This window comes from Hippoglossus hippoglossus, chromosome 16 (assembly GCF_009819705.1).
Source record: "Hippoglossus hippoglossus isolate fHipHip1 chromosome 16, fHipHip1.pri, whole genome shotgun sequence".
NCBI classification, from domain to species: domain Eukaryota; kingdom Metazoa; phylum Chordata; class Actinopteri; order Pleuronectiformes; family Pleuronectidae; genus Hippoglossus; species Hippoglossus hippoglossus.
This window is the reverse complement of record NC_047166.1, coordinates 16,972,240-16,997,987: the sequence shown is the minus strand read 5'-3', so window position 1 is coordinate 16,997,987 and position 25,748 is coordinate 16,972,240. Positions and strand designations below refer to the sequence as shown.

The 25,748-nt window shown below is 42.4% G+C and overlaps 1 protein-coding gene across 1 annotated transcript in view; it reads right to left on the bottom strand.

Moving 5' to 3' along the window:
* Positions 1 to 25,748, bottom strand: part of LOC117777303 (A disintegrin and metalloproteinase with thrombospondin motifs 16) — a 60,423-nt gene that overhangs the window by 9,440 nt on the left and 25,235 nt on the right. The window contains exons 8-18 of the mRNA XM_034611984.1: positions 24,713 to 24,818; positions 23,835 to 23,972; positions 20,560 to 20,713; positions 17,674 to 17,769; positions 13,279 to 13,427; positions 11,217 to 11,389; positions 10,947 to 11,077; positions 10,471 to 10,594; positions 9,471 to 9,715; positions 8,853 to 8,988; positions 7,052 to 7,178 (exon numbers count right to left, since the gene is read on the bottom strand). Coding sequence (XP_034467875.1) covers positions 7,052 to 7,178; positions 8,853 to 8,988; positions 9,471 to 9,715; positions 10,471 to 10,594; positions 10,947 to 11,077; positions 11,217 to 11,389; positions 13,279 to 13,427; positions 17,674 to 17,769; positions 20,560 to 20,713; positions 23,835 to 23,972; positions 24,713 to 24,818 — 1,579 coding nt within the window. The remainder of the gene's footprint in view (positions 1 to 7,051; positions 7,179 to 8,852; positions 8,989 to 9,470; positions 9,716 to 10,470; positions 10,595 to 10,946; positions 11,078 to 11,216; positions 11,390 to 13,278; positions 13,428 to 17,673; positions 17,770 to 20,559; positions 20,714 to 23,834; positions 23,973 to 24,712; positions 24,819 to 25,748) is intronic.

Here is a 25,748-nt window from a genome sequence, read left to right as displayed (position 1 = left end):
AAAGACAAAGCATTTATTTCCTGGAGACCTTTCACTAACCTTTCCCACTGCCACTACTTGCCTCACCTTAACCTAACTTTAGTCTAAACTTAACCTTAACTTTACTTAACCTTAAAACTTATCTTCACCTTAAAATTGAATGAGCTATGTCCCCATAATATACCTGTACAAACAGTTTTAGGTCCCCACAACATTGGGGAGTCCTAGAATACACACACACACGCAGACACACACAAGCACGTGCACACAGACACACTTAAGCAGCACCAGCTGTAGATAATGAAGGAGGAAGGCCCAGGAGATGAGTGTAAACAATAGCGGGATTACTTTACAGCCACTATTATCACTCCTTCCTCAACTCAGTGTAAACACACAAATCCATTAGTGAGTAACTGCTGATAAGAGCAACGTGTAGAACTTCGTAATGGCGGAGTGTGAGAGAGAAGACATCAGAGAGAAGAGAAAGCAAAGCAGGGAGAAATATCAGAGAGGAGAGTCAGTCGGCATCTAAGATAACCATGGGAGAGCAGGGAGGAGGGTTTGTGTACATGAAAGAAGGAGACTGTGAACATTTGAACATATTTATAAATGACTTTTAAAAGATGCAGACAGTCAGACAGACAGACAGACACGCAGCCAAGAGAGTGTGTGTGTGTTTGTCATAAAGCCACAGCCTAATAAATCCCTGCTGAGAGATTGGAAGCCCTGCAACCAGAGAGCAGCTTAGATTGAATGACAGCTATCCTTGGCTAGCTGCTTGATGGTAAAAGAGTGTGTGTGTGTGTGTGTGTGTGTGTGTGTGTGTGTGTGTGTGTGTGTGTGTGTGTGTGTGTGTGTGTGTGTGTGTGTGTGTGTGTGTGTGTGGCGGGACAGGGCTGGACAGGTCACAGGAAGGAAAAAAAAGACGTCACATCAAAGGCCATTAGGGTTATGTTTACAGCTGAGCCTGAAGCCAGCCATGGTAATGGACACTGTAGTGGAGGTCTGGCAACCTAAAGCCATGCTGTTTCTCTGTGCTCTGTTTGTGTGTGTGTGTGTGTGTGTGTGTGTGTGTGTGTGTGTGTGTGTGTGTGTGTGTGTGTGTGTGTGTGTGTGTGTGCGTGCGTGTGCAAAGACACAGGCGTCTCACAACTGACCTCAAAGGCTTCACCTATGCCTGAGCGTGTGAGACGGAGACAGAAACGCTGGTGTGTTTCAAAGTGTGTGTGTGCGTTGACACTGAAGCATCTGCTGCATCCCGAGAGATGAGTAAGCAGTTAAGTGTTGACTGAACTCCATGTAAATGAAACACTCACTGTCTCTGGCTACCAGATAATGACAGTGTGATCACATAGTGTAAATGTCGAGATAAAGCTTGACTTGTTTGGCTTGTTGGCATAAGTAGACAAACACTGTGAGCAACAATTTCCCCCGATTTCCACCTTGATATACAGTCCTGCCTCCTGAAATGTATACATTCCTTTCTCCGGGATACATTTATAGGACCATAATTTAATTTTCCACTGTAAGCGTGGCAAAGAAACATAATACACTATGGTTCACATTCTATAGCAATCATATGAACATGTGTTATCTGATTTCTTTGAAGGAATACTTGACAGACATTGTTGAGACCATTCAACGAGTCTTGTTTCGATGCAAATCTGACATTTTAAGTGTATGTTAAAGGAGTTATTATAGCTCTATATGACGTTTTTGATATGAATTTCTACCAGTGCTGTACTAAATTCTTGCAGGGAGTCGCAATGATTACACTTAATGTACTGTAACCAAGAGGTTTCTGTCATGAGCCCATTGGAAGCTGAAAAATTGTCATGACCCCCCCGATGAGTAGATTGATTACATATTTATCCAACGGGAACACTGGGGAAAACGGCCACAAAACAGCCAAGTTGCTTTCTAATCAAGAACATTTCCTTCTCATTGGTTTCTGCTGAGTGAGTACAAAATATATATCTAAAAATAATAATTACAGAAATCTCTGTCTGTCTGTCGGTAGCTCGCATATCTCAAGAACCATCTTATCAGCAAGTGCTAATGGCTCAGGGAAGTGCCGTTTCAGATTTGGTACGATTCTGACATGTGATACGTTTAATATAAATAAACTTTGAATAAATAGACAATCAGTGCTCTGTAGCAGCAGTGGCTGATCAAAACAACAGCACTTCCTAAATGGCACGTTCACGACAATGGCAACAACAACTGATTCTCCAGGATGGGGTTCTTTGTACTGAGTCAAGCTTAACTTAACTTTGAATAAACAGGTGAACAGCTGTTTGTGCAGCAGCGGTGGTGCAGCTTCAGGGTTCTGTGGACTGATTCTAGCAGCTGGTCTTTACTTGCTGTGGCTCAATTACTGTAGGCCACTTTTACAGTTTCAGAAAGGAAGCTGCAACCAGCATCACCACAGGCCAAGAAAACAGCCCATTCCAAACAGGCAGGTTTAGAATGGACACTGCACTAGTTTACTTTAGGTAATCGTATTATTGTAAAGTCCTTTTTTCATTTCCTGTAAGAAATGAAGCTTCCTATTATTTAAAATGCTTTCTTTACTTTGCTTTAATTCTACATTAAGAAGCAACTAAAATGTCTGTGTAAAATCATAAGAAACAGTAATTACCCTAATACAAGCCCATACAGTGAATAATGTAGGTGGAGCGCAGCAGTAGCTTGTGGACTCCTTTATCCAAAAAGCCTCAGAACTTATTAGCATGGGTGGAAATCATTTGTAATGCTGGCAACGGAGCGCTGGGCTCACAGTACCAGCTTCTCCTCAAAGTGACAGTGAAAACAAAGCAGAAATGACAACATAATAAATGATAAATGACTGCACAGGATGACACAACGAACCACAATCATGTCATTATTATTCAAAAGGTCTGGGCTAACAAAGCCCTGGAGGACGCGGCCCCCTTTTCAGGCAACCTTTTTATATATATATGGTTTGTGTCAACACCATCACCATTTCATGTCGGTGAATATGAGACAGCTCTGTGGTCACCGTGCAGAATTTTCCTAGGATACCTGTTCCAAAATGGAGACAAAAACAAATGGAGCAAGTGGGAAATATTCATGCACTGACACTTCTCGGGGAAAAATCCCCTCTTGAGCAGCTGTTGGTTTCTATAAAACACGAGATAAACGGTAATGTTACTGGGATTCCATGATTTCAGTGCTGATTACATAATATTGGTGCCCTGTAGATACCGTATCCCAGAGAAAGTTTTGTTTTTTTGTGTGCAGCAGGTGTTGGGAAACCACAAATGGAATGCAATGGAATATTAGTAGAGGGATGACTTCATAAGCACTGAGAAAAAGAGCGATGGAGTGAGAGGTTTGAATGTGACTTTAATGTCTGCATCATTAGATTGTTGCGGTTTTGGAGTTTTGACTGCACTGATCTCAGGGTGAGGTGCAGTAGGGACACTCAATTTGTTAGGTGGGAGTGAGTTATGGAGTAACAAGACACCACCTCGTCCCCTGTCGTCTTTGTGTGTGTGTGTGTGCATGTGTCTGCACTTGGCAACATGATGCCAGCAACACAAGCATCATACATCATGACTGTGTGTATTCTGTGCACGTTACATTACATATACAGATACATATATGCACAGACAAAAAGTCATATTCTCAAATCTCATATTTGTCATACCTCAGCAAACCACAGATCACATTTCTTTGCTTTCTATTAGTCTGTCTGTTTTATTCCCCTGTTCCGCTCTATATCTTTTATTTCTACACATTAAAAATAACTGCACATTGTTTTAAAACCCAGGTGTTTAAAAATATTTTCATTCTGTAGAAAGTGTCCAACAATTTTCGGCCCGAAGATACAAAAGGGTCGTATTGTGCCTGTGTCTGCCGTGGCCCTTCTAATAGCAAATAACAAGAGTTCATAAAGCATTTTAAGTGGCTTGGCTCGGCCACAACATAGTAAAAAAGCTTTACACACAGGGGACACAGTCACATTCAACACATGCAACACTGACCAAGATGAGGTCAGTGTCTCAGCAAACTTCTTCTCTGCTCAAAAACCAACTTGTCAGCGATGTCCACTTTATTAGCGAGAATTTGGCTGATATTTCAGACCATTACTAAGAGCGTTCATGGGAAAACTGTGAGTAGAGGCACAGAGGAACCGACGCCTCAACAGCAGCTGTCAAAGGCCTCGAGATGAATTCTCTTGTTTTTCTGTGAGAGATATACATCATGGTCATCATCATCATCATTTTTACATGTTACAATGCCACTAAGATTGTCTCCATTTGGTTTGTAGTTGCGGTCAATCATCCCTATGAAAATGTCAACAATAAGGACTGCTGTACGGATGCCCAGCACTGTTCTCTGCTTGGCTGACAGTAGCAGCCAATAAAGTACAAAAGCAGAGAGGATGTGATAAAAAATGATCAGTGGAGTGATTTATTTTACTATTCCAAACTAAGTGTAGAATAAGTGACTTGTTTGCCTAACGTCCAACCCATTGATTGTCCACTCGTAGCTTAACAACTATTTCTAGGCACAACAGTCGTGTCAAGCTTTGGATTTACACTATGAAGCTGTGAGCATGGCGTTGTTGCAAGAACGTAAGAAAGTGTTGTCTCCAATGCCAGACATAAGGACTCATTGGGGTAATACCAGTTTTATTTGTAACCTATAGGATTAGCTCAAGTAGCTAGCTAGCTACATCTGATAAAATCTCCCAGTAGCAGTCAGTTGCTAGAAACAGGAAGCTCGCTCTCGTCTACTTCTGTCTGAAATCAATATTCCCCTGTTCAGAAATGATTACGATTTTTGACTGAGAAATCTGGCAAATTTATAATTGTAAACTGTGTATATGGGCTGTGCCAGAACACAAAGCTGGACAGGTGTTGCAAAAGTAACTGAAGGGGGACCGGGGTTAGTTTGTCCCCATCAATGCATTCCACAGGAACTTTGGACTACAGCAAATTGCAGGAAGCCATTTCACAACATGAAACTTAGCTTCTCTGATTAGAATTGGTGACCAGGAGAGAGGCATGCACCCTTGAGGTTATTGCACTGGTGACCTCCTTCTCTTGCAAGAGTTATGTCGGCCCAAGAGATCCTGTTTGCATGCTTTCTTAGAAATGATTGCTCCAACCGCACTTAGAGAAAATGCACTCAGGGGAGGTAAAACTTCATCCAGCAGCTGTTGTATGAATGAAGCACAGCGTCTCCATTGATCACTGCACTGATTTGACAGGTATATAGACATTCTATGGCCAATGTAATAAACTTACTCACCCAAAAATGGTTAATCAACAATTCATGTCTTTTGAACTGTTGTGTAAATATCGTTCCGTGCTCTATGTATATCTGGCTTTCATAAAATCTTATCAAGTTTCACTGATTTGTTGTCTGGCCAGAATTTTACCCTTCGTGACAATGTCCAGAGCAGCAGAGACAGGGGAGGGACATTTCCCCTGTGTATATGTGTGTGTGTGTTTTTTTGTACGTTTCTTCATACATAGCCTGACAGTCAGTGCGGCTCACCACTCCCTATGATGTCCGCAGCATTGGACTGTGTTGACTGATCTTTGATCCTCTGCCCTGGCCCTGCGTGTCAGGGGTATAGACAGTGACCGAACCAAATGAGCTGAGCCAAGATCCCACAGAACCCCACCCTGAAACCACAGATTCATTAGCGGGTCTTGCTCCCACTCTTCCTTCGTCTGGTGTCGTCATATATCACAGAAAATGTGTCAGTGCTACTCAAAGTGACAGGAGTGGCCTTACACAACATCGAGAAAAGCCCTCTTGGTCACAGCAACCTGAGAATGAACCTCAAGCCTACGATAATGTTTCCTTCTTTTGTTACCAAATGCAAATAAATCTTGAGCTCGTTTCTGGCGCACCATCGTGGGACAATATTATCTGAGATTTCCTGAGTTTGGAAACGAACCAACATGTCCCACCAAATAAGCTTGCCGTACATTTTGTATACAGCAGAGTATGCACATACACGCATACACTTAGAACTACAAAGACCGTGGTGGGTCTTGATTTAGCCAGGGAAGTGGAGTTTGTTATGAGCTTGGGTCCCTCAGTGATGCTACATATGAAAAGATTTACAAGCCCTGGCCTGCTATGTTGAACAAACACAGAAGCTAACGGTTCCTGACGTTAAGTGAGGTATCACTCTGGACTGGATGAAGACATTAACAGACTATCCTGTGGAACTTCCCCTGTCTTTCCTGTGTCTCACACGCAAGTTTTGGCCAAAATGTATTTTTCATTAAAAGGAAAATGTCCTCATGGTAGAACAGGTGCATTACTGGGGCTGGGAAAGGGTGGAGAACGTAGTTAAACCGGCACTGCCTGACACCCTTCATTCACTTTATAATGAGGAGATAGTGTGGGAAGCTTGGAACAGTTGACTCAACCAATAAACAGCTCTTCTCCACAGACGTGTAGGTGTTTGTGTAGACCAGTAACACATGGCAGTCAGGAAGGAGTGAAAGCAGCGGAAGGTGGAAGGGACAGAAGGCAGGGAGACAAAAATAAATTACACCCGAAAGGGTAAGAAAAGAGACTGTGAGAAGGATATGAAGACAAAGTTGAGACGAGTTCTTCACTGGCATTGATGAGCTTGAGTAACTACATCAACTCGTTTGGCTGACGGCCCTAAACCTGATCATTTGCCTCCTCCCAACATGAACATGTACGTACGAAATAGTGAGCAACTACAGCCAACAATGTTTTTGGCTACTTACATAGCTTACAGTAGACTTTATCCCTCCGAGTAGTTAATTGATCAACTGAATAACTGACATACCCCAAAGTCTAAAAGTCTAGAAGGACCAAATATTTAGTCTTTTTCCATCCATTAGAAATTATGAGGAAAAAAGTGTGCACGATTCAAACAGTTTTTAATGATGTCCAGATTGAGAGTCCGTTAAAACAGAGTGCAGATATCCTGATGATGTAATTCGCAAACTAAATGACTACAGTAACACAGAGTTCAAGAGCATTCCCAGCACCAACCATTACAACTGCTATTACAAGCATGCACAACAGTGATGTGGGGTCTGACCTGGCAGGACATGGTTGGGTGTTGCAGGGCATCAATCCAGTAGCTGGTCTTGATCTGGGATTGCAGTAGGACGTGTTCACCTGCACTCTCAGGTCTCTGTAACACGCTGACCTGGTGTTCATCTGGCCTGTAAAAGTTATACATCAATAATTTAAGGCACATTGTCATAAAAGGAGAAATTAATGTTCATTTTGAGTTACAGTCTATTCCTGGCTAATACTCTGCAATTATAAAATAACATAAAAACAAGGTTACAGGGCCATATGTACTGCAATGGCTTTAATAGTTATCAAGAGCAGTATAGATTATTGCGTTATATACTGAGTTTGAAGGGTTATTCTTGAGCTTGGAAGCAGCAGCTTCACAAAACAGTTTGTCAGTAATTGACTTATGTATTATCTCTTCTGTGTGAGCCAGTTGAAAATGTAATAAAATAAGAGTTATTATTTTCCAAACTTGTTTGAATTTCATGTAGTGCTTTAACAAGGAACAAGTTGCAGAATGGATTCAATGACACGTCTTTGCTCAAAGCTGCAGAAACAATGAAAACCAAGGAGTGACCTCACTACATGAGGAATATAAATTCTCTATAAATACTATATGAATACAGACAATTTACCGTGATGGATATATACTTGACTTGCCCCCTACTATCAAAAAATCCCAGATCGGCTCCTGACACTTCCCACTGTTCATGTGATGTCCAAAAATGTCTGTCCCTTTAAGCCGTGAAAAACACTTATTTGATTTAATTTAACTTTCTTAATCAAAGACATTATCATTTACTTTCTCAGAGGCAAGCAACGATGATTCTATGCTCCCACTAGTATGTTTGTGAATTCTGGCACAAACTCTGATCTGACAGTGTTTTTTGATTCATGTGAAACTTGAATCCCAGGTTCACAGATATCCTGGTTGGTATTTTGGCCTGAGGCACAGTCAAGCTGCACATCCCAACCAATGCAGGTCAGTTAAGTCAGTCACACTCTTTAATAGAGCAAGTGACCCCCGACCCATCAAGGCCTACAATCAGGACACAAAGAGGTGGAGGTGGTTAGGGTGGACCGCCGTAGACCAGGGTGGGGAACTTTAACCTGGAGGGTCAATCAACAGGAACTTTACACTGGGGGCTTTGTTCACACTCATGAAGCCAAGCAAGTGCACGCACACACACACACACACACACACGCTCTAAAACATACACAGGCACACATATACACCTTCATCTCCTAACCTCTGCCCTCAAATCACAATGCCAGTCTCTGCACGTGTGTGTGTGTGTCTATGTGTGTGTGCTTGTTTAATACTAGGCCTCTGGTGGGACAAAGGACACTGGCCATGCATGCGTGTACTTGCTTGCTTTAACGGATGTGTGTGTGTGTGTGCATGTAATAGCAGGTCTCCAGTAGAAGAGGTCCCACCAGTCCGAAAGACGAGCTGCTAATGTCCCCTCACTAATGATGGGAATGCTTCTCTCTTCATTTAACCTGCAGCTAAAAAGCCTTATTATAGATGAGAGGGTCCATTGATCTACAAACTGTCCTCTTAATCTGCGGGGGTTGGCCCAGATTGAAAATAGGTGATCTGCCATTTTTTCATCAAAGCAAGACACTTTAAAATCTAGGCACAAAAAAGCAATAAAAAGTAACATGTCACTGCACTAAATCAGACATGACAGGCCGGATGAAAAGTACTAAACTTAACTTTGAATCCATCTGTCACTGAAGTTTAGAAAAAGACATTTTGATTTCATTTCCAGCACAAGTGTAATATGATAAGGCTGTGAAATGTTTGTACATACCTCCAGCACAAGTCGCTGAGCACTGGGAGCGTATGATGGCCCATGTGTAATTGTGTTTGATGTGATTCTTTTTCTCATCAGCTTTCTTCAGAGTGTATTCCCAGCGTACACCTGGGTTCCAGCCCTGCAACAATACCTACAGAGAAGAAGATGATGAGAATGAACTTTTTTTTATTTTTTATGAAGCAGCAAGGAGAACCCATGATTACAAAGAGTCTGACTCCCCTCTGTGGTCAAAATCATGATTCATGATGATCTAATAGACTCTCCTCAAAGTCCTGATACTTATAATAATGTGTTGCCGATTAGCCAAATTATGATGTATTTTATTATTAAGCTTTCATTTAGCAAGATCCTCCACATTCATTTGACTTTAGTTTTGCAAATGTATGACTTTTATTTTTTTTTTCATTTAAGTGTAACGAATACTATTATTCGTATTAAAAGATACAAATATTAAAAGTGACCAAGTAAAGAAATAAGAAAGTCACAGGGTCAAGGGTCAAGGATGAAAGGTCTTACAGTACATTAAAAACAACCAATTGGCACAAACACATAAATAAGTAATATAACATTGGTCAAAGTATTAATTTACGTACGCGTTGACTGACCCCTTACCTCTATGATCAGTGTTTCATTGGTGGGGCCAGTTGAAAAGAGGCTCTCGGGTCTGTTATAGGGTCTCTTGTATTCAAAAATAGCTCCAGCAATGGGATGTCGGCCCGGCCAGTCCACCGTCCAGTGTCCGTTCAGGAAGTAGCGTCTCTGGGTGTCCCTGACAGCCAGGTATGAGCTGGACGTATTCAGCTCCACCACACGGATACTACGAGCCCCTGCTGGGATGGTTACCACCCCATAGTACTCTGACAAAGGACAAAATATTAAGTTTGGCACCAGACACTGAAAAAAGATGACACTAAACTACACTAAATAACACAGGGCTCACAAAGGGTCACGGCGAGAATGTTTTGGAGGATTACGTTTGCATTCCCTCGTTTTATGTTTTGTCTTATCGAGCAATGGTTTTCCGTTCATCAGTAGTACTATATCAGCATACTTCATGTTCAAAGTCAAATTCAGTAAGCTGATCAATGCTGCGGGGTTGAAACGAAATGGGCTACATATAAGAGTGTGGATACCCAAACAGGGCCTGTTGGGAAGGAGGCGGGCTTTGGACGAAAAATTTGAAATTATATTTGCGTTCAGGTCATTCACGTTGACTAGGCAGATTTTTTAAACTGCATTTGTCTGTAACCTGGGAATACAAGTAATAACCATGTGTGTCAGGGATGGAGTAACACAAACTTAGTACAGCCGACATTAGCTACATCGTGCTTGGGCTGGGGTTCGGGTCGGGCTTGGTTGATTGGTATGAAGAACAAAAGAATGGAGGGATAACGCAAAAGTATTGCGAGATAATGCAAAACATATCGTGAGGGAATGCAAAAGTAATCCTCAAAATATTCTTGGCGTGACCCATCGGGGGGTTTCTGCAAAATAGTCTTGTGTATTTGCTATAAAATCATAAAAGCGAGGAAATGAGCACAGCACTTTGTAAAATATCTCAAACCACATCAACGAATCCAATGAACCTCTCAGTTTAAGTACCATGACTTACGGTTAGTGTAGTGCTGCTTGGTGTACTGTCCTTTATAGATCTTACAGGTGGAGTTGTCTCCTTTACAGACCCCACAAGCATCAGGCACAGCTGTGGAGCCCAACACACGGTCACAGCCAACCCTCTGATGGAGAAGAAAACATCACTGCTTATTAAAATGCAACTTAACATCATACAGTGTAATAAATCACAACAGTCGAATTGCCAACATCGTTTATCCCTCTTGCAATGAAAGGTCAGCTTTTGTGTTTCACTGCGTTTGAAGTCGTCGAGAAACTGCACAACAAGGGTGTCTATTGATGTCCTCGGTTGCTAAAGCCATTCTCCCCAAAAATTTATAGCGCAATTTCAGAGATCTCACACATGATATCATCTTCACAAAAAAAACACCCAGCACGGACTCTGCGTGCTTTCTCTCTCGTGCTTCCACACAACCGTGTCACTGTCTCGCTGCTCGGCTGCTCGTGAAGAATTACCTCACACAGTCCATCAATACAGACGTTTGTGCTGTCCTGTGAGCAGAGGGTCCCATCCTTAACTTTACTGGCCAAGGCAAAGAAGAAATCATAACCCTCAGCGAAGCAGTAGAGCTTGCACACATCTTGATCTGGAAGACAAGAAAACAACCACAGGAGGCCAGAGGGAACAAGCAAAAATGTTTAGTGGCGTGACATCACGAACTGGAAAAACTCCACTTCATTTTTTTCCCTAATTAATTTTGAAAATGAATTTGGTGCTTGTCTCACCGTCCACTCTGGTGTATGGTCTCCATGTGTAGTACCACCCTCGGAACTGTTTGCTGTTGTACTCGGCACACTGTTGCGCTCTGTAGCCAATGGCGTTGGGGGGACAGTCCTCAGTGTTACACAGTTTGTACGACCTGGACGAGCCCTCACAGAACTTTCCTCCATACGCAGGCCTGCGGAGAGGAATAAGCATGACATATGTGTCATGAAAATGTAGGTTTTCCTTTGAATCCTTTTCTTTATAATGTAACTATTTATTGCCATGGGTTTGTGATCAACAGAGACAGCAAATTAAACTGTGTTATAATCCAAAATACAGAGCAAATACCTCTGCCAAGGCCCAATAATTCCCTTATGAAACCAGAAACCATTAAATTCACTGGGATATGGATTTTCATTTGGAGTCTCAGACTGTGAGACAGTCTCACAGATGTCCGTCCTGTAATTTTTCTTTAAATCGAGATCCATGAATTATTCTCTGAGAAATCGACAAAAAAGTTGAGATACAACCTATTTCACAATGTTTAAGAGAGTCACCTGGATCATCCCCCTGATCCAGATTCACACCAAAATTTGATGGGTTCGTCCATGACCCATATCAAATCCTTCCACTAAGTTTTGTGGTAATCTGTCCTGTGGCTTTTGGCTAATCATGCTAACAAACAAAAAAAACAAATGAACAAACAAACAAACAACTGCCAATGAAAACCTCCTTGGTGCAGGTAATAACACTGAATTTCATTGTGTGACTATCCTTCCCTCTGTATGTGGCTGGGTGTGTGTGAGTGTGAGTGTGTGTGTGTCTTTAAAGGCTCATCCAATCACAGGTGTACAACCCCAGGCTATGTTCCATAAAATGCCTTCCAACGGGACAATTACACCGTCTATAAGCCCTCCAATCACATTGTCACTTATCTCTCCCTCTCTCCGATTCTGCCCCTTTACATCTCCACATTTCATCTCCCTCTTTTTTAATCCCTTCTCTGTCATCTCTTCTACCCCTTTATCCCCCCCCCCCCCCCCCCTCTCCCCTGCCCCTCTCTCCCCTTGCTTGTCCTTTGTCTTCCTCTCCCCTCCACCACCATCCTTCCTCCCTCATCTCTTGCTCTCTCTGTTTAATTTAGCCCAACACTTGTCAGGATCTTGGCATGGCATGATGAAGAGGAGGGCCCCGGCATTTGGGATATAAGAACCCCTGACTGACACTGGCAGCGCAAATAATCCGGAGTGACTGATGAGTATGGGACTAAGTGAGTTGATAAGTGATGAGGTGACAGACCCGTGTGATGGATCTTCTAATAACATGTAGTAATGCACTCTTGGCCATGAGTCAATCAATCACAAACCACAATCCCTCTTTGTATAAAGTTATATGTGTTTTATCAGTTTGCATTTGATTTGATATTCATTCAGTTTAGGCCTAGGCCTTAAAATGGTCGGTACAAGGTGCTTCTGCCCGGATCCTGAAGCGGCCGGCCACCACTGAAAGTGAATGTGGTTGAAACCCTGGACATACTGTACTGATCATTTTTTAACAATGGAGTGAGTCATCTTATGGAAGCAGAGTTTCCCAAAATGTCAAACTGCACATTAGTTGGCGGCATCTACATTCATGTGCAGTTCTCATCTTTGCTAACACGCACTGCTGTACTTGTTTGTTACTTGGTTGTTTTTTTCACCTGAGCCTGTTTTAATGCAAGATTACCTACAAACTACTGGACATATCACCATGTGACTTGGTGGAAGGATGTGATATGTGTCAGGGAAGTGGTCATTAAATGTTGGTTCAGAGGCCATATCAGGGGGCGGATCCAGAAACGTTTTATGACCTTCTTTAACACTGCAAGCATTTTTCAACATTTCCACTGATTTCCCAGGGAATAATTCATGGATCTTGATGAAACAAATCCGGTACATTTTAGGGACTAATATCTATGAGTGTGTGTTATTTGGTGCAGCCTGATTGAATTTAAGGGGACTGTTGGGCCTTGGTGGAGGTATCCCCGCTCTGAGCGTCATTCCTCCTAGGTACTGTATTTTTAGTTTTTTTTTATTTCTCTACCTTGGGTTATTGCACTGCCTCTCTCGATAGGTGACCCCGCTCTCGCAGCTTCGCGAGCAGGCCGACCAGGAAGACCACTCCGACCACTGCCCATGCTGAGGCCTCGGGCCCTCGTCACCCTGTTTGACACACTGGCCCCTGCGGCACCACTGCGGAAAGAGGGAGAGAGAGGAATTATGAGCGGGAGAGAAGGAGGCAGAAGAAAGGAGGCAAAGTGTTTAAAAGTCTCTATAACACACAGACTATATTTCAGCAGGCCCTGCCCTTTATCTTCTTTACGATGACCGTTTGTCAAACCCCAGCAGAGGCCTATAAGACGCAGCGTTCAGGTTTAACTGCTGTCAGGGAGGTCACAGTCGTGCTGGTTACATACTCATAGTCCCTCAGTGAAACGCCAGTTGTGCTGCTTTTTGGACCGTCTCTACCTTGAGCTGTCATCGGCTAGAATTAACAGAGCTTGTGCCAAACACAACTGAAATGCGAATGTGGAAAAAAAAACGTGTCAAGGATATTCGCCCTAAAATAATACATCTAGATCTGTTTTGTGCTGTCAAATTTGCATTTCATGTGGCCTTATGCCTCCATTTATCAACTCGTTAAAATCAGTCCAAGTGAAAACATTTACAAAAACATGAAACAGGTCGAAACACGTGTTGCCAGCAACGCACAAATCAACGCAGCAGAGTTTCTTCACTGCTGAAAAACATCCTTTTAAACAATTTGAGTTCTGAAGCAAAACAATAAATATCTGCCAAGGGAGTGAGATAATTTCTCTTCTTTCCAGTGCAAATCAATGACGAGGGTGGGGTATCTGCCTCGTTCTGTCTTGTTTATTAGTATTTATATGTGGTTTCTACGTACTTTCTGTAAGAAGTGTATCAGGTCAGGCAGATTTTGACGGCATTTTCTGATATTTTTCCCGTGTTCTTCCAATTTGACAAGGAGAATTTCCCTCCCAATCTGGTTGCCGCAGACTTTTTGGGGAATATGCAGGGGGGCCACCCAGACGGAACGGCTTTCCACTCACAAAAGCTGCCAAATGTGATCTATGAGGTAACCAGGCAAGGCAGCGTGAGGAATATCAAACTACAGTATGTGCGGAAAGTTATGTGAGAAAGGATTGTCTGCAGAGCGCTGCATGAATCGATGGGGCTGCTCTTACTACTGAGTTATTCACTGTATGTATTTAAAAAGAGAGTCATTAACCAACCAGCCAATCACGTGTTGCAAAATGAGCCGTGCTTCGCTCCAGATCTGTTAATGTAACGGGAGAAGGCTTCGCAGAATCTAAAGTCTCTTAAAGCAACATTATGTCACAAGCTGTTTCCTGGCACAGCACTGAACTGGATTTGTACGTGTCAAGATGACATCAGTCACAATATACTGAATTTGCCACACACAAGCATACACACTAAGAACGCACACACACACACGTGCACACATACATAGTGAAAACACACACATACACACAGTGTGTGTGCACACACTGTGTGTATGTCAAACAAACAAACAAACAAACACAGTGAGTGCACACACAACTCAGCCGTGAATGAGAATTGATAGTGGGCATATGTTCAGCTGTTCTTGATCTCACTGTGTGTTCATGAGCTGCTCACAAGCACGCACGCGCGCGCGCGCACGCACACACACACACACACACACACACACACACACACACACACACACACACACACACACACACACACCTCCAGCTCATCTCGCGCTCCTCGACTGAACTAGAACAGCTGATTTCCCCTCAGTTTTCCCCTCGCGGCTGAGTGCCACAGATTCCTAAGTGAGCCTGTCATTGTTTGTGTTGAGTTAATTGTCCCGTGGAGAGAGAGGGCGGGATTAAACCATCAAGTTCAATATATTGAGAAGCAAATGCCGATGAGGGGCTGTCAGGGGAGAGAGGGTAAGAGAGAGAGCGAGCCTGGGGGGAGAATCATCTTGAAAGAAGGAGGAGAAAGAAGAAAAAAACACAAAGAATAAATAAAGAGCACAGATTGCTTTTTGGCCCCAGCCCCGATGGCATATTTTCGCCATGTCAGCAACAAACCAGTTGCAGCTGCTCCCCGAGATAGAATAACGGAGGACGACCACGATACCTCGATCGAGAGGAAGGAATTTATTGATGCCGCACTTAAATGAACTCAAAGCTAAAACGTAATAAAGTCAAACTTTTCACTTAGCTTAACGATGCTTTTATTGGTCTGTGCTGGGAGAGAATGACATTGGTGTGTAAATCGACGCCACTAAAAGACATGCAGCTTCCCACAGTTCGAGGCCTTTTGTCTTGAAATGAGCCGAGTGGAAGTATCAGTACTTTATAGCACTAAAAGACTCAATAAATAATACTTTAATAATAATATCTCCATCCACTTAGCCTGGTAACCTTATAAAATATCACCACGCCTTGCGCCATTTACTCACTCAGAGTAAAGCCCTTAGAGGTATTGCTTGTATGTGTCTGTGTGTATGTGTGTGTCTGTGTGTGAGACATCTCTTGACAAGCTATAACCCCTCTTATATAGTAATAAATAATAAAATATTAAAATAAAAATATTAAATTCCTACTTTTTATGTTATAAATGGATGGTTACTGGATTGCACTTTTCTAGTCTTAACGACCACTTGAAGCACTATAAAGTACAGCCACCCACCCACACACACACACACACACACACACATACAAACCATTCATATGTCCCATTCACACACTGACAGCACAGTCACCAGGGGAAATTTGCTGCTTAGTGTCTTGCCCAAGGGCAAACTGGGGATCAAACCACCGTCCTTTCAATTAGTGGACGATAGGCACAGCCGACAAAAAAAAAAGGGTGAAACTTTCATTATTAATATTATTAGCCTCATTATTATAGGGAACTGGAAAACAGTCGTGTTGGATGTTCTTGTTTTGAGCAGTGTCGCTGTTGGAGGGAATTTTCTCACCAATACTGACAAAGAAAACTTTGTTAGAGACTCTTGTTTGGTCCCCTTTTATTTGCGGATTTATTTGTTTAGACCTTGCCATGGAGCAATGTTTTGGCAGCAGTTAAATGAAAAAAAATGAAAAAACAACACATGTTGTCCTCATTTGACAAACCAAGAAAAGATTTTCTCAAAGGCGTATTAACTCCAAGAATCATTTTGGCTCCTTTAACAAAAATGGAACAAGTTTTTAGGGATGTTATGATTAAAGGGTCGCTCAAACTCCTGAATAGATGGTAAACTTAAAAACTGTTTAATTTCATCCTGCAGTTAGAAGTTGATAGCTGCATCCCCCTGCTAGAAACTTTATTGGCATGACCACTTGAATTGGCTCATAAGCGATGGATAAAAGTCTAATTAAAGTATAAAGCTTCTCACGCCAGTCATTTGATTCCACTGTTGCGATGACAAAGCCTTCATGTTTATCACCCCCTTCCCTCCATAACCACACAAACACATACAACTTCGTGCAGCTATACTTGTTAGAACATTGCACTGACTTCCAATCATTGCGGACGGCAAAACCTAAACCACTGGCAAACCTTAAAGGAGCTGCTTGAAATAGGAGTTCTTACTGCTATATTGCATTGGCATTAAAGGCTGTTTACTCATTAATTAAGCAGAAACAGCTTTTTTCCCCTTTGCTAATGTAACAGGCTTCTCGGGTCTCCGAATCCTAAGTTCTGGCTCAACAAGAGCAACTGTTGTTTTGCTTCCATTTCGACACGTTTTTACTTTCACTGAGGTTAGTCCAAGCCCAATTTCCATTCATTACCGTAATGTCCAGTCTGTACAGTAGCAGTGCTCACAAGGCATATAATAATGATACTTATAATAACACATTTTACTTCACTCTCTAGCCACCCAAGAACACCTAATAATATATCATAAATAAAAACACCAACAATTAAAATAAGACCAAGCATTAAAATAGATTTGACTTTTTAAAGGCAACAATGGCTGAGGTACCTTTACCATAACAATTTCTTATCCATCCCGAACCTTTAACTAACCTTTAACTAACCTTTCACTAACCAGGTCACACCTTGGCCTGAAAACTTTGTTTTGCCTCATTAGGACCTAGCTTTGGTCCCCATTTGGACCACTGGTCCTGAGAGGCTCAGAAAGGACCCAACGAGTTCATAAAAGTGTTGATAGACACACACACACAGGTTTGCACAGCTATCCTCAATAGGACCGTGCCTTTTCTGTGGAGAGCATAAATAAAACCTCCCTGACTTTCACCATGACCAATTCATGTTTAACCATGATCCTAACCTAACCACTATTCATATCTTAACCTTAACCAGGACATCAGAAATCAAGATTGGCCTCATTAAGATTAAACACACACAGACAGACTCACACACCTAAACACAATAAAAAAAGAACATGTCAAGTCACCATATCGGGGCCGCAGGCAGAACCTTCGGCAGCTGGCATGAACTTGGTCTCACACTTCCTCCCGACACGGTGACACCACAGAGCCTTGCAGATATCCTGGAACAACATGAGACAAAGACAAAATGTGAAGTTGCATGAGACACTGATTATTTTAGAAGAGGGATGATCAGTATCCTCCTCACAACATAAACATAAACTGTAAACAAACTAGCGCTGGTAAGAACAATAAATTATGACTGCATTGTTGTTTTGCCTCTTGGGAGCCATGAAGACATGTTGATACAAAGTGGAAGACCACCGATTGTCTGAATAATGACTGTCTGGCAAGCTATCAGTGTCCAGGAACCTTGAATCTCCAAAATATTTATGCTTCGGTAGCTAGGATAACAACATTTAAGGGGGAAAAAGGGAGGAAAATACATGAAATGTTGTCCAACTGTTGCAAGGAATTATTTCACAGGCAACGCAATGAATCAGTGATAGTAAATCATGCACATCCATTGTTTCAGTTGCAAAATGATGGAGACAATGAAATGTTTGTGTGCATTGTTTTTACCTTCCAGTTCATTTGAACACATATATATGACAGAGACATTAAGAGAAGGAGATAGCCCCATTCAATAACAAGGCCCATCTGCCTCACAGATAAATCACAAAGTCATGACTGTGTTTCTCAGCAGTCGTCCAAAAGATTCTGCAGGGGACACCGGGTGGTTTCCCTGAATGCATTTCCTGAGAAACATGGCCCGCTGCATGTTACCATCGCTTCTATTACCATCTGAATGACTATATCAGATTGTGACAACTCAGTGTGGATGCTGACAGGCACCTCGGCCTCAGCTCATCGCTGCCAAGAGCCACCATGGAATTCATCCCAAGGCCTGTATTTGTCCAGCTGTTTTGGTAGCTCAGGAACTTTTTCAGCAGTTGAAAAATTGCAAAGCAAACGAGGGAAGATAAAGAGAGAAAGGGTGAGGTGAGGAGAGGAGGGAAATGAGAAAGAGGGGGAAAAAACACCCGTAGTTATTATTTTGCTTTTCGCCAGGGTAACCGAGCTCTACCAAACCACAAACGCTGTGGAGAGAATCGCTTGGCTGCTCCACTGGTACCTTATCTCGACAATGCCTGCCAAAAAGCTCCAAGAAATATGATTTCATTACATGATGAATTGCACCACTGAGGCTGATACTTGAGTGGGGTTTTTGTTATGAGTAACAAGTGTCTGGAAGGACAGTGATCGTGAGGGCTGCTTGGGGATTTTTGGGTCCTGTGCACCTTGCTGCTACCAGGTGCATCGACAGACATGAGACGTGAGAACAAAACCAAAACCACGAGGGAGCGATTCTCCGATGTCATATGGCTGAAATAATGCAAGGATGTTTCAGTGTTCAGAGGAGTAAAGGAGGATACCATCTGTCAATATCATGGATTCAAATCCAGCAAGTCTCTGTGACATTTCCAACCCTTGTTCTCAAAATAAGCTGACATGTTTTACAACAATGTTATCATATTCCATCATGCTGTTTAAAGAAAAAAAAAAAACCTAAATAGCAACTTTAAAAAATGGAAATGTGTCTAGTAACTTATGTCTTACAGTAAGTGCACACATGCTATAGTCTCACAGTTTTAAGTTGTTTTCAGACACGACAAATTGGACCGGAGTTTGTCGTTCCCCGATGACAACATCAGGAACGTTTCTGGTGATTCAGGTGAGGGTCGGCGCCTGGGAAGGTGTCGTCACGCCTACTTCCTCACTGTGAAGTTTCTGGAAATGCTGCTGCTGTATTCTCCCATGGGTTCACTCGGATGTAGGAGCCTTGAATGAGTTTAAGTTGAATATACATTTTTGGTAATGATACAAGGTGTATTGGTTATATTTTGGGGTATTATTTAGATTATTTGTTAATTATGTTTATTTGTCATTATATTGATTCGGCAGAAAGTGGGTCACAAAGGATATGGGTGGGGGTTATATGAGCACCTGTTGACCTTTTTGAGGTTGGTTGGAGGAGAAGGTGAATGGGCCCGCAGTATTTTTTGTTGACCGCTACGCTACTTTCTATTTGATCACTGTAATTGCTTCAATTTATGAGTTTGTGCACATTACAATAAGTTGATCTCCTATTTTGAACCGGACACAAGGGGGCTGGCAAGAAAAGAACGGGAAAATATCCATAGCAACGGACTCGGACATTTGCGTTCTCACATTCAGCCCCCTCAAGAAAACTTCAGGGAAATACCCGGACATCAGTCCATGTACGGGAGCAGCTTTCTATCCGCTTCGAGGCAAAGATGTTGGCCAATTTAGTTTGGAGTCTTTTCTCAACGGTTGCCTCTTTGGTTCTGATGAAGTTTAGGTAGGCTGCCATGTTTGGACCCAAGACGATTTCTAATCCAAATGCAACATCATCAGTAATTTAAAACCCTTTTAAATGTCTTAAAACAATGAAGCAATCCAAATCCTGTGAGGACTCACACAGAGCATCTCAAACAACATCAGCAGTAATGAGACAATGGGAGAGGAACAAGAAGAGATTCCCATTGGCAACGCTCCAGTGTATATATAGTTATCCATCCCAGTGAGTATTCCATGGGCAGCATTGCAACTCTCACAGTTTAGTTTGTGTTGTTGTTGTGTGTGTGTGGGTGTGGGTGTGGATGTGAGAGATCAAATATGTATTTAACCCTAATCTTCTTCTAATTCTTCTTTTTTTCCTCTACCTCATTCTCCGCATCCCTTTCTCGATTTCTTTCTCTCTTTTTCCCAGGAAACAACTGCCCCCAGATGTTTCTTTAGCGCTGATTAAGCAGCTGCCAATGGGGGTAGTGAGAAAACCCTGGCACGGGATATTTACATTTGAAAGACTGATCCAAAATCAATTTTACCTTCTTAAAATCGAGGGTGCAGAGTTTGGCCTTCTCCCCAAACTGCCATTTGCACTGCGTGTCTGCGTCGTACAGCTCGCCAGGCAGCTTCTCGGGGTACGGATACTCCTTGACTGCTCTGGGCTCATCTGATAGGCACAGGGCCTGGGCAGAACTGGAGGAGAGGAGAACACGATAAAGAAAAAGAAAAGACAGGACAAAAGGCGAGGAAAGATGAGGGAGTGAGCAAAAGTGGGAATGAGTAAAGCAATAGAACGAGGGGAGTTTAGGTAAAAAGGTCAGGGAAGGAGAGAGGAAATAAAAAATAAATAGGGGTAACATTAATCATTAATATTAAAACAACTTCTGTGATATATAACATGCATGCAACAGTCAGATGTGTGAGTCAGTGCCACGCTTCATTAACGTGACGTAGCTCATATGTAAGTCTCCCTGCTGCACACGCAAGAAATTCCTCAACAGCGAGCATCAGTCCATTATTTTCCATTGTTCCTCACTTTGGAGAGTACCGTAAAGTGTTGCCATGGAGACATAACAAGTTGCCAAACTCAAACCCGGAGAGTAATGGCTTTAATGCATCAGACACTCAATTATGACAGACATAAAAAAAAAATCCTTGCCCATATCACTCATATCCGAACACCAGCGGGGGGTTTCCAATGTTAACTGATATCAGTGGTTACTATACAGAGATGTTTTACAGCTTAAACACAGCAGGCCCAGGGAATATAATACAAAAATATGCTGGAAAGAGCATGAAAAGGCAAAATATGTTGGAATGGTTCAACGTGCTAGTGAGTGGTCCTGATCGCTTTAGCAGAATAAATGTGTGCGTCTGAGTGTGTGTATGTGTATGTGATCTTTCATTGCTTTATGGGACCTATGTGTCTACAGAGAACAATGGCTGTTCTGCAAGTGCAATATTCTGATGTCCTGCGTTATTCACTTAATAAAGTATCTGAAAAATACGTCAGCATCAGCAGGCACCTGTGTGAGGCTCTGTCACACATTAAATTACAAGGTCAGTGGAGCTCATTTGCAGGATTTCAGGACAGATTCCCTTTAGAGCAGGTTTTTGGTTATTCGCCGATGGCACTGATGTGAGCTGGAAGCACTGAACAACCCATGATTATCATCAGCTGCAGATAAAAATAAGGAGTCTGTGAAGTACCCGTTGTTTTCTAGGATTCCCTGCAGCTCTGCTGAGTCATCTCTTCCTGATATAAAATAAAAACTAGTTCTTTTCTTAATAAAATGGTTTGTTGACATGTCAAACACAAAAACAGTCAAATCATTTGATGTGGTCAAGTGAGAAAGTCTCATAAATCTCACTGACAAATGCCAAGGACAAGAATTTTTATTTCCTGATATAGATCGAGATCGGGAGGCTCCGACTCAGTGGGTAGCATTAAGATTATTTTGTAAACCCCTCACACTTCAGGATTATTTGGGCAGATAGTCGGCTCCGATCGGAAACCACCCCGCGATTGTCGGGAAGTGCAAATCGGGTTTAAACGTTCAGATTATCCTCTAGTGAGCAGCGGGCCTCACTTATTCAGGAATTGTGCATGGATGTTGGACATATACTATAATTGGCCCCTCTGAGTAAATTGTGGCCCCTTTATGGCCCCTGATTTAGAAAAATCCAAGATCCGCCACTGCCAAAATGGAATTTAAAAGGACTAACTCAACATTTTAGGAAAAAAGAGCCAGGCAGAACGATCTATAACATTCTCAAAACCAAAGTAAACATGCAGGTGAAGCCAGCAGCTGATAAATTTAACTCAACATGAAGACAAAAGTTTTACAAGAGAAACTGAGATGTTGGCTTCAAAGTGATCATTAGATCAAACTGTGTCTTTAAGTGTTATATTAGACTGTGGGGAAAAAAAATGTGGCCGCAAGAGAAATCTTGTGACTTTCATGTCTCACTGACTTTTTAATAGCGTTCCCCAAACAAAAACAACTCCAAGTGGCTTTTAAAGGAGATTCTGCTTCCCCTGCCGTGAAAGTTGTCCATCCATGTTATGCATGACGAAGAGCTGCGATAAAGCTTCTGACTGTACAGTGTTGGCACAGAGCTCTCAGTCATGGCTGATCGAGGAGAGAGAGCGGTGATGTAGAGCTCTGTTGGCTGACAAAGCTCTTCCATCCAAAGCAGATGACGATCGGGACATTTAGAGTCTCAGTTAACTCAATGAGACACATTAAGCCAAAAATATTCCACTGTGATAACATTCTGATGATTGCAATTAGAAAAACACACAGTATTTTTTTTTTTATCATTCAGTGATTCTGCAGGAAGAAGGACCCTCGGTTGGTTCAGCGGTGCAGAGATCCCCCTCCGCGTGGCCTCGGGGGGGTGATGGGAGTTTAATATAAGGCTGACAGGTCTAACAAGGGTGAGGTCACTCCAGCTCTAATAACTCAGCGAGGAAATACACTGTCTGTCTCCAGCACTCTGAGCGGGGAGATCTGACAGTTCAGTTAACACACTGGTAAATTTAGTGGAGGGCACTGGCTCTGGGCTATCCAGTTTCAAGTACACACACACACACACACACACATGCACGGACACAGACACAGACACATAGACGCTACGTCCATGATGCTTGTTTTTTCACTTGGGTGAGCAGGCTGCATGCATGAAAAATGTGCATTGCATGAACACAGACACACAACTTTCTCACTCACACACTTTCCCTCAGATTGTGTAAAACAACACTTACAGGCAAAAAAAGTGGCACCACATATCATTCAGCTTTGTTGCCATGTTAGCTGTATATTTCAGCCTCACACACTTGCCTGCCTGTTTGCCTTTGCTTTCACGAATTAAAGTTTCACAGTAATCATTTTAACATGAGTGCAGTTTTTTCACTTTCTCTTTGGACAGCGCAGCCATTTGAAGCTGATGTATTTGCTGTTGACATGTTCATCTATCAGTAACACATGTTGAATGAAATAAACACAATGCGTTAGAAAATGGGAACCCTCTTATTTAAACAATTCTCTTTTACAAACTGATACAACACGTTCTGTTTTGGTTGCCTGAGCACATAACAAACGCTGGCATGAGTATTTACTCCCACCTCGTCAATGGGCCATATGGATGTGATGCAGCCCCTTATTTTCTGAACACTTAATAAGACTCTTTAAAGGAGGGTTGCCCATAAATGTCAGCATTAACAACAAATGCTCCTTAAACCAACTCTGTTTGCGCTGTTCACCACAACAAAAGCACAGTGGTCATGGTAAATAAAAGAGAGGCTGCTTACTTGAGGAAGCGGCTGAGGTACTGGCGGCTGCAGGCGGACCAGGAGAAGATGCCGTTGTGGCCGGCTAACGTGGGGGACATGATGTTGCCCTCCGACTTCTTACAAACGTTACCCTCACCATCGTGGACCATTCCAAAACTGAGGAAGGAAAAGAAAAATATTTAATATGGTCCAGTTATGGTGATGACGCTTCATATTCAATTTAAGTCAACTTTATTTAAAAAGCACATTTAAAAAGTTGACCAAAATGTGGAATCAAGTCAATGTGGAATACAAGAAAATAATAAAATAAGGAACTAGACAAGCGTACAATAAAATAAATGCTGGGATGTGGATAGGGTTAGGGTTAGGTAACCCTAACCCTAACAACTTAAGGACACTCAAAAGTAGAAGAAGAACTATGTTGACAGAAGGGGAGCACTTCATTGTAAACGGTAGGCTGTTCCATGGGGCGGCTACAGTAAACGCACTATCCCCTTCACCACTTAACCTCGACCAAGGAACAACTAGTAGTAACTGATCAAAGGGTCTGAGAGATCAGGGAGTGGAAAGGAGCCGGAAGAGCTCAAATATTAGCTCAGGTATTTTGGGGCATTTAGTGCTTTAAAAACCAATAGAGGAACCTTAAACTCCATTGTCATATTATTGGCTCAAGCAGGAGAAAACAGGCTGCACCACATGAATGTGTTTGTCAAAAGTCCTAACTTTTCATTACTGATGGACATTTAGGATCAGGCTGCAAATGTTTGCACATACAAATAGAAAACATTTTACAAAACACATTATTTTGTCCCTTCTTAAAATCTTACTGCATGTTTAATGAACACACATCCGTTTTTGTGTGCCATTATGAGCCTGAGGGGGATGGAAACCCTTACTTGTGTCCAGATTCATGGGCGATGGTGAATGCCAGACCCAGGCCTGTGTCTTCATTAATGGTGCAACTCCGGTACTTGCTGCACATCCCACTAATCGGAGCAAAACCTGTGAAATCGGTGATGCAAATTTTACACATTGTAGATCACAGTTTTTATTACAATGTCAAGAGTTACTAGGATCCACAATAGTACCCAATACCTGCTGTTGTCTGCTCAATGACGACACGTCTTCATGCCTCACTTTAAAAACAATGCAGAACACTGCTGGCAGGCCTTACTGCTGTAAAGAAGACTACACTGACAATGTGGCTGATCCCACACTTTCATTGTTTGACCCTCCATTGTCCCAACATCCTGCCGGTGTTACAGTAACTCTTGAGTGCACAACTGCGCGCCTTAACAGGGCCTGCAACTGCACAGGCATGGTCGGGCAGTACTGGGACCACCTTAAGAGAGGGGCTCTCCCCCCTCCCACTCTCCTCCACACCTAATAATATTAGACCCATTGCAGCCCATGGGTGGTTTGACTCAGTCCACTGTTATTCCTATTTTACATTAGAATGTTGTGAATGCTGTCTTCCTTCATTTAAATTCCTCTTTGTTGTGCCGCACTGGGGTTGATATTGATAGTATTTGATCAGTCAGGGCCAACATCACAATGAAATCAGTGGAAAACTTTCAAACAGGCCATAATTTGGCTAAAAATCCCTCCACATGTTAAATAAAATATGTGACTCTGTGGGAACATCCCCAGATCTCTTGCTACCTTTCACTTCATTCCTCCTCTGTCTTTACTGCTTTCTCATATCCCTCCTCCTCTATTAAACTCCCTTTTTACTATTCAGCTCCCTTTACTGTGCGACTCTCTTACTGTTAACTTTCCCTCCGTCCCTCCTGACGTAGACACTGACACACACGCAGCCCCCCCCGGCCCCGAATCAAAATGGATAATTCTCATGGGGGCCTCCCCTAATGTCTTTGTCTCAGTGTCTGGGGGAGAATTCAGCCTTGTGTTTTGTTATTTTATGGTTTTATG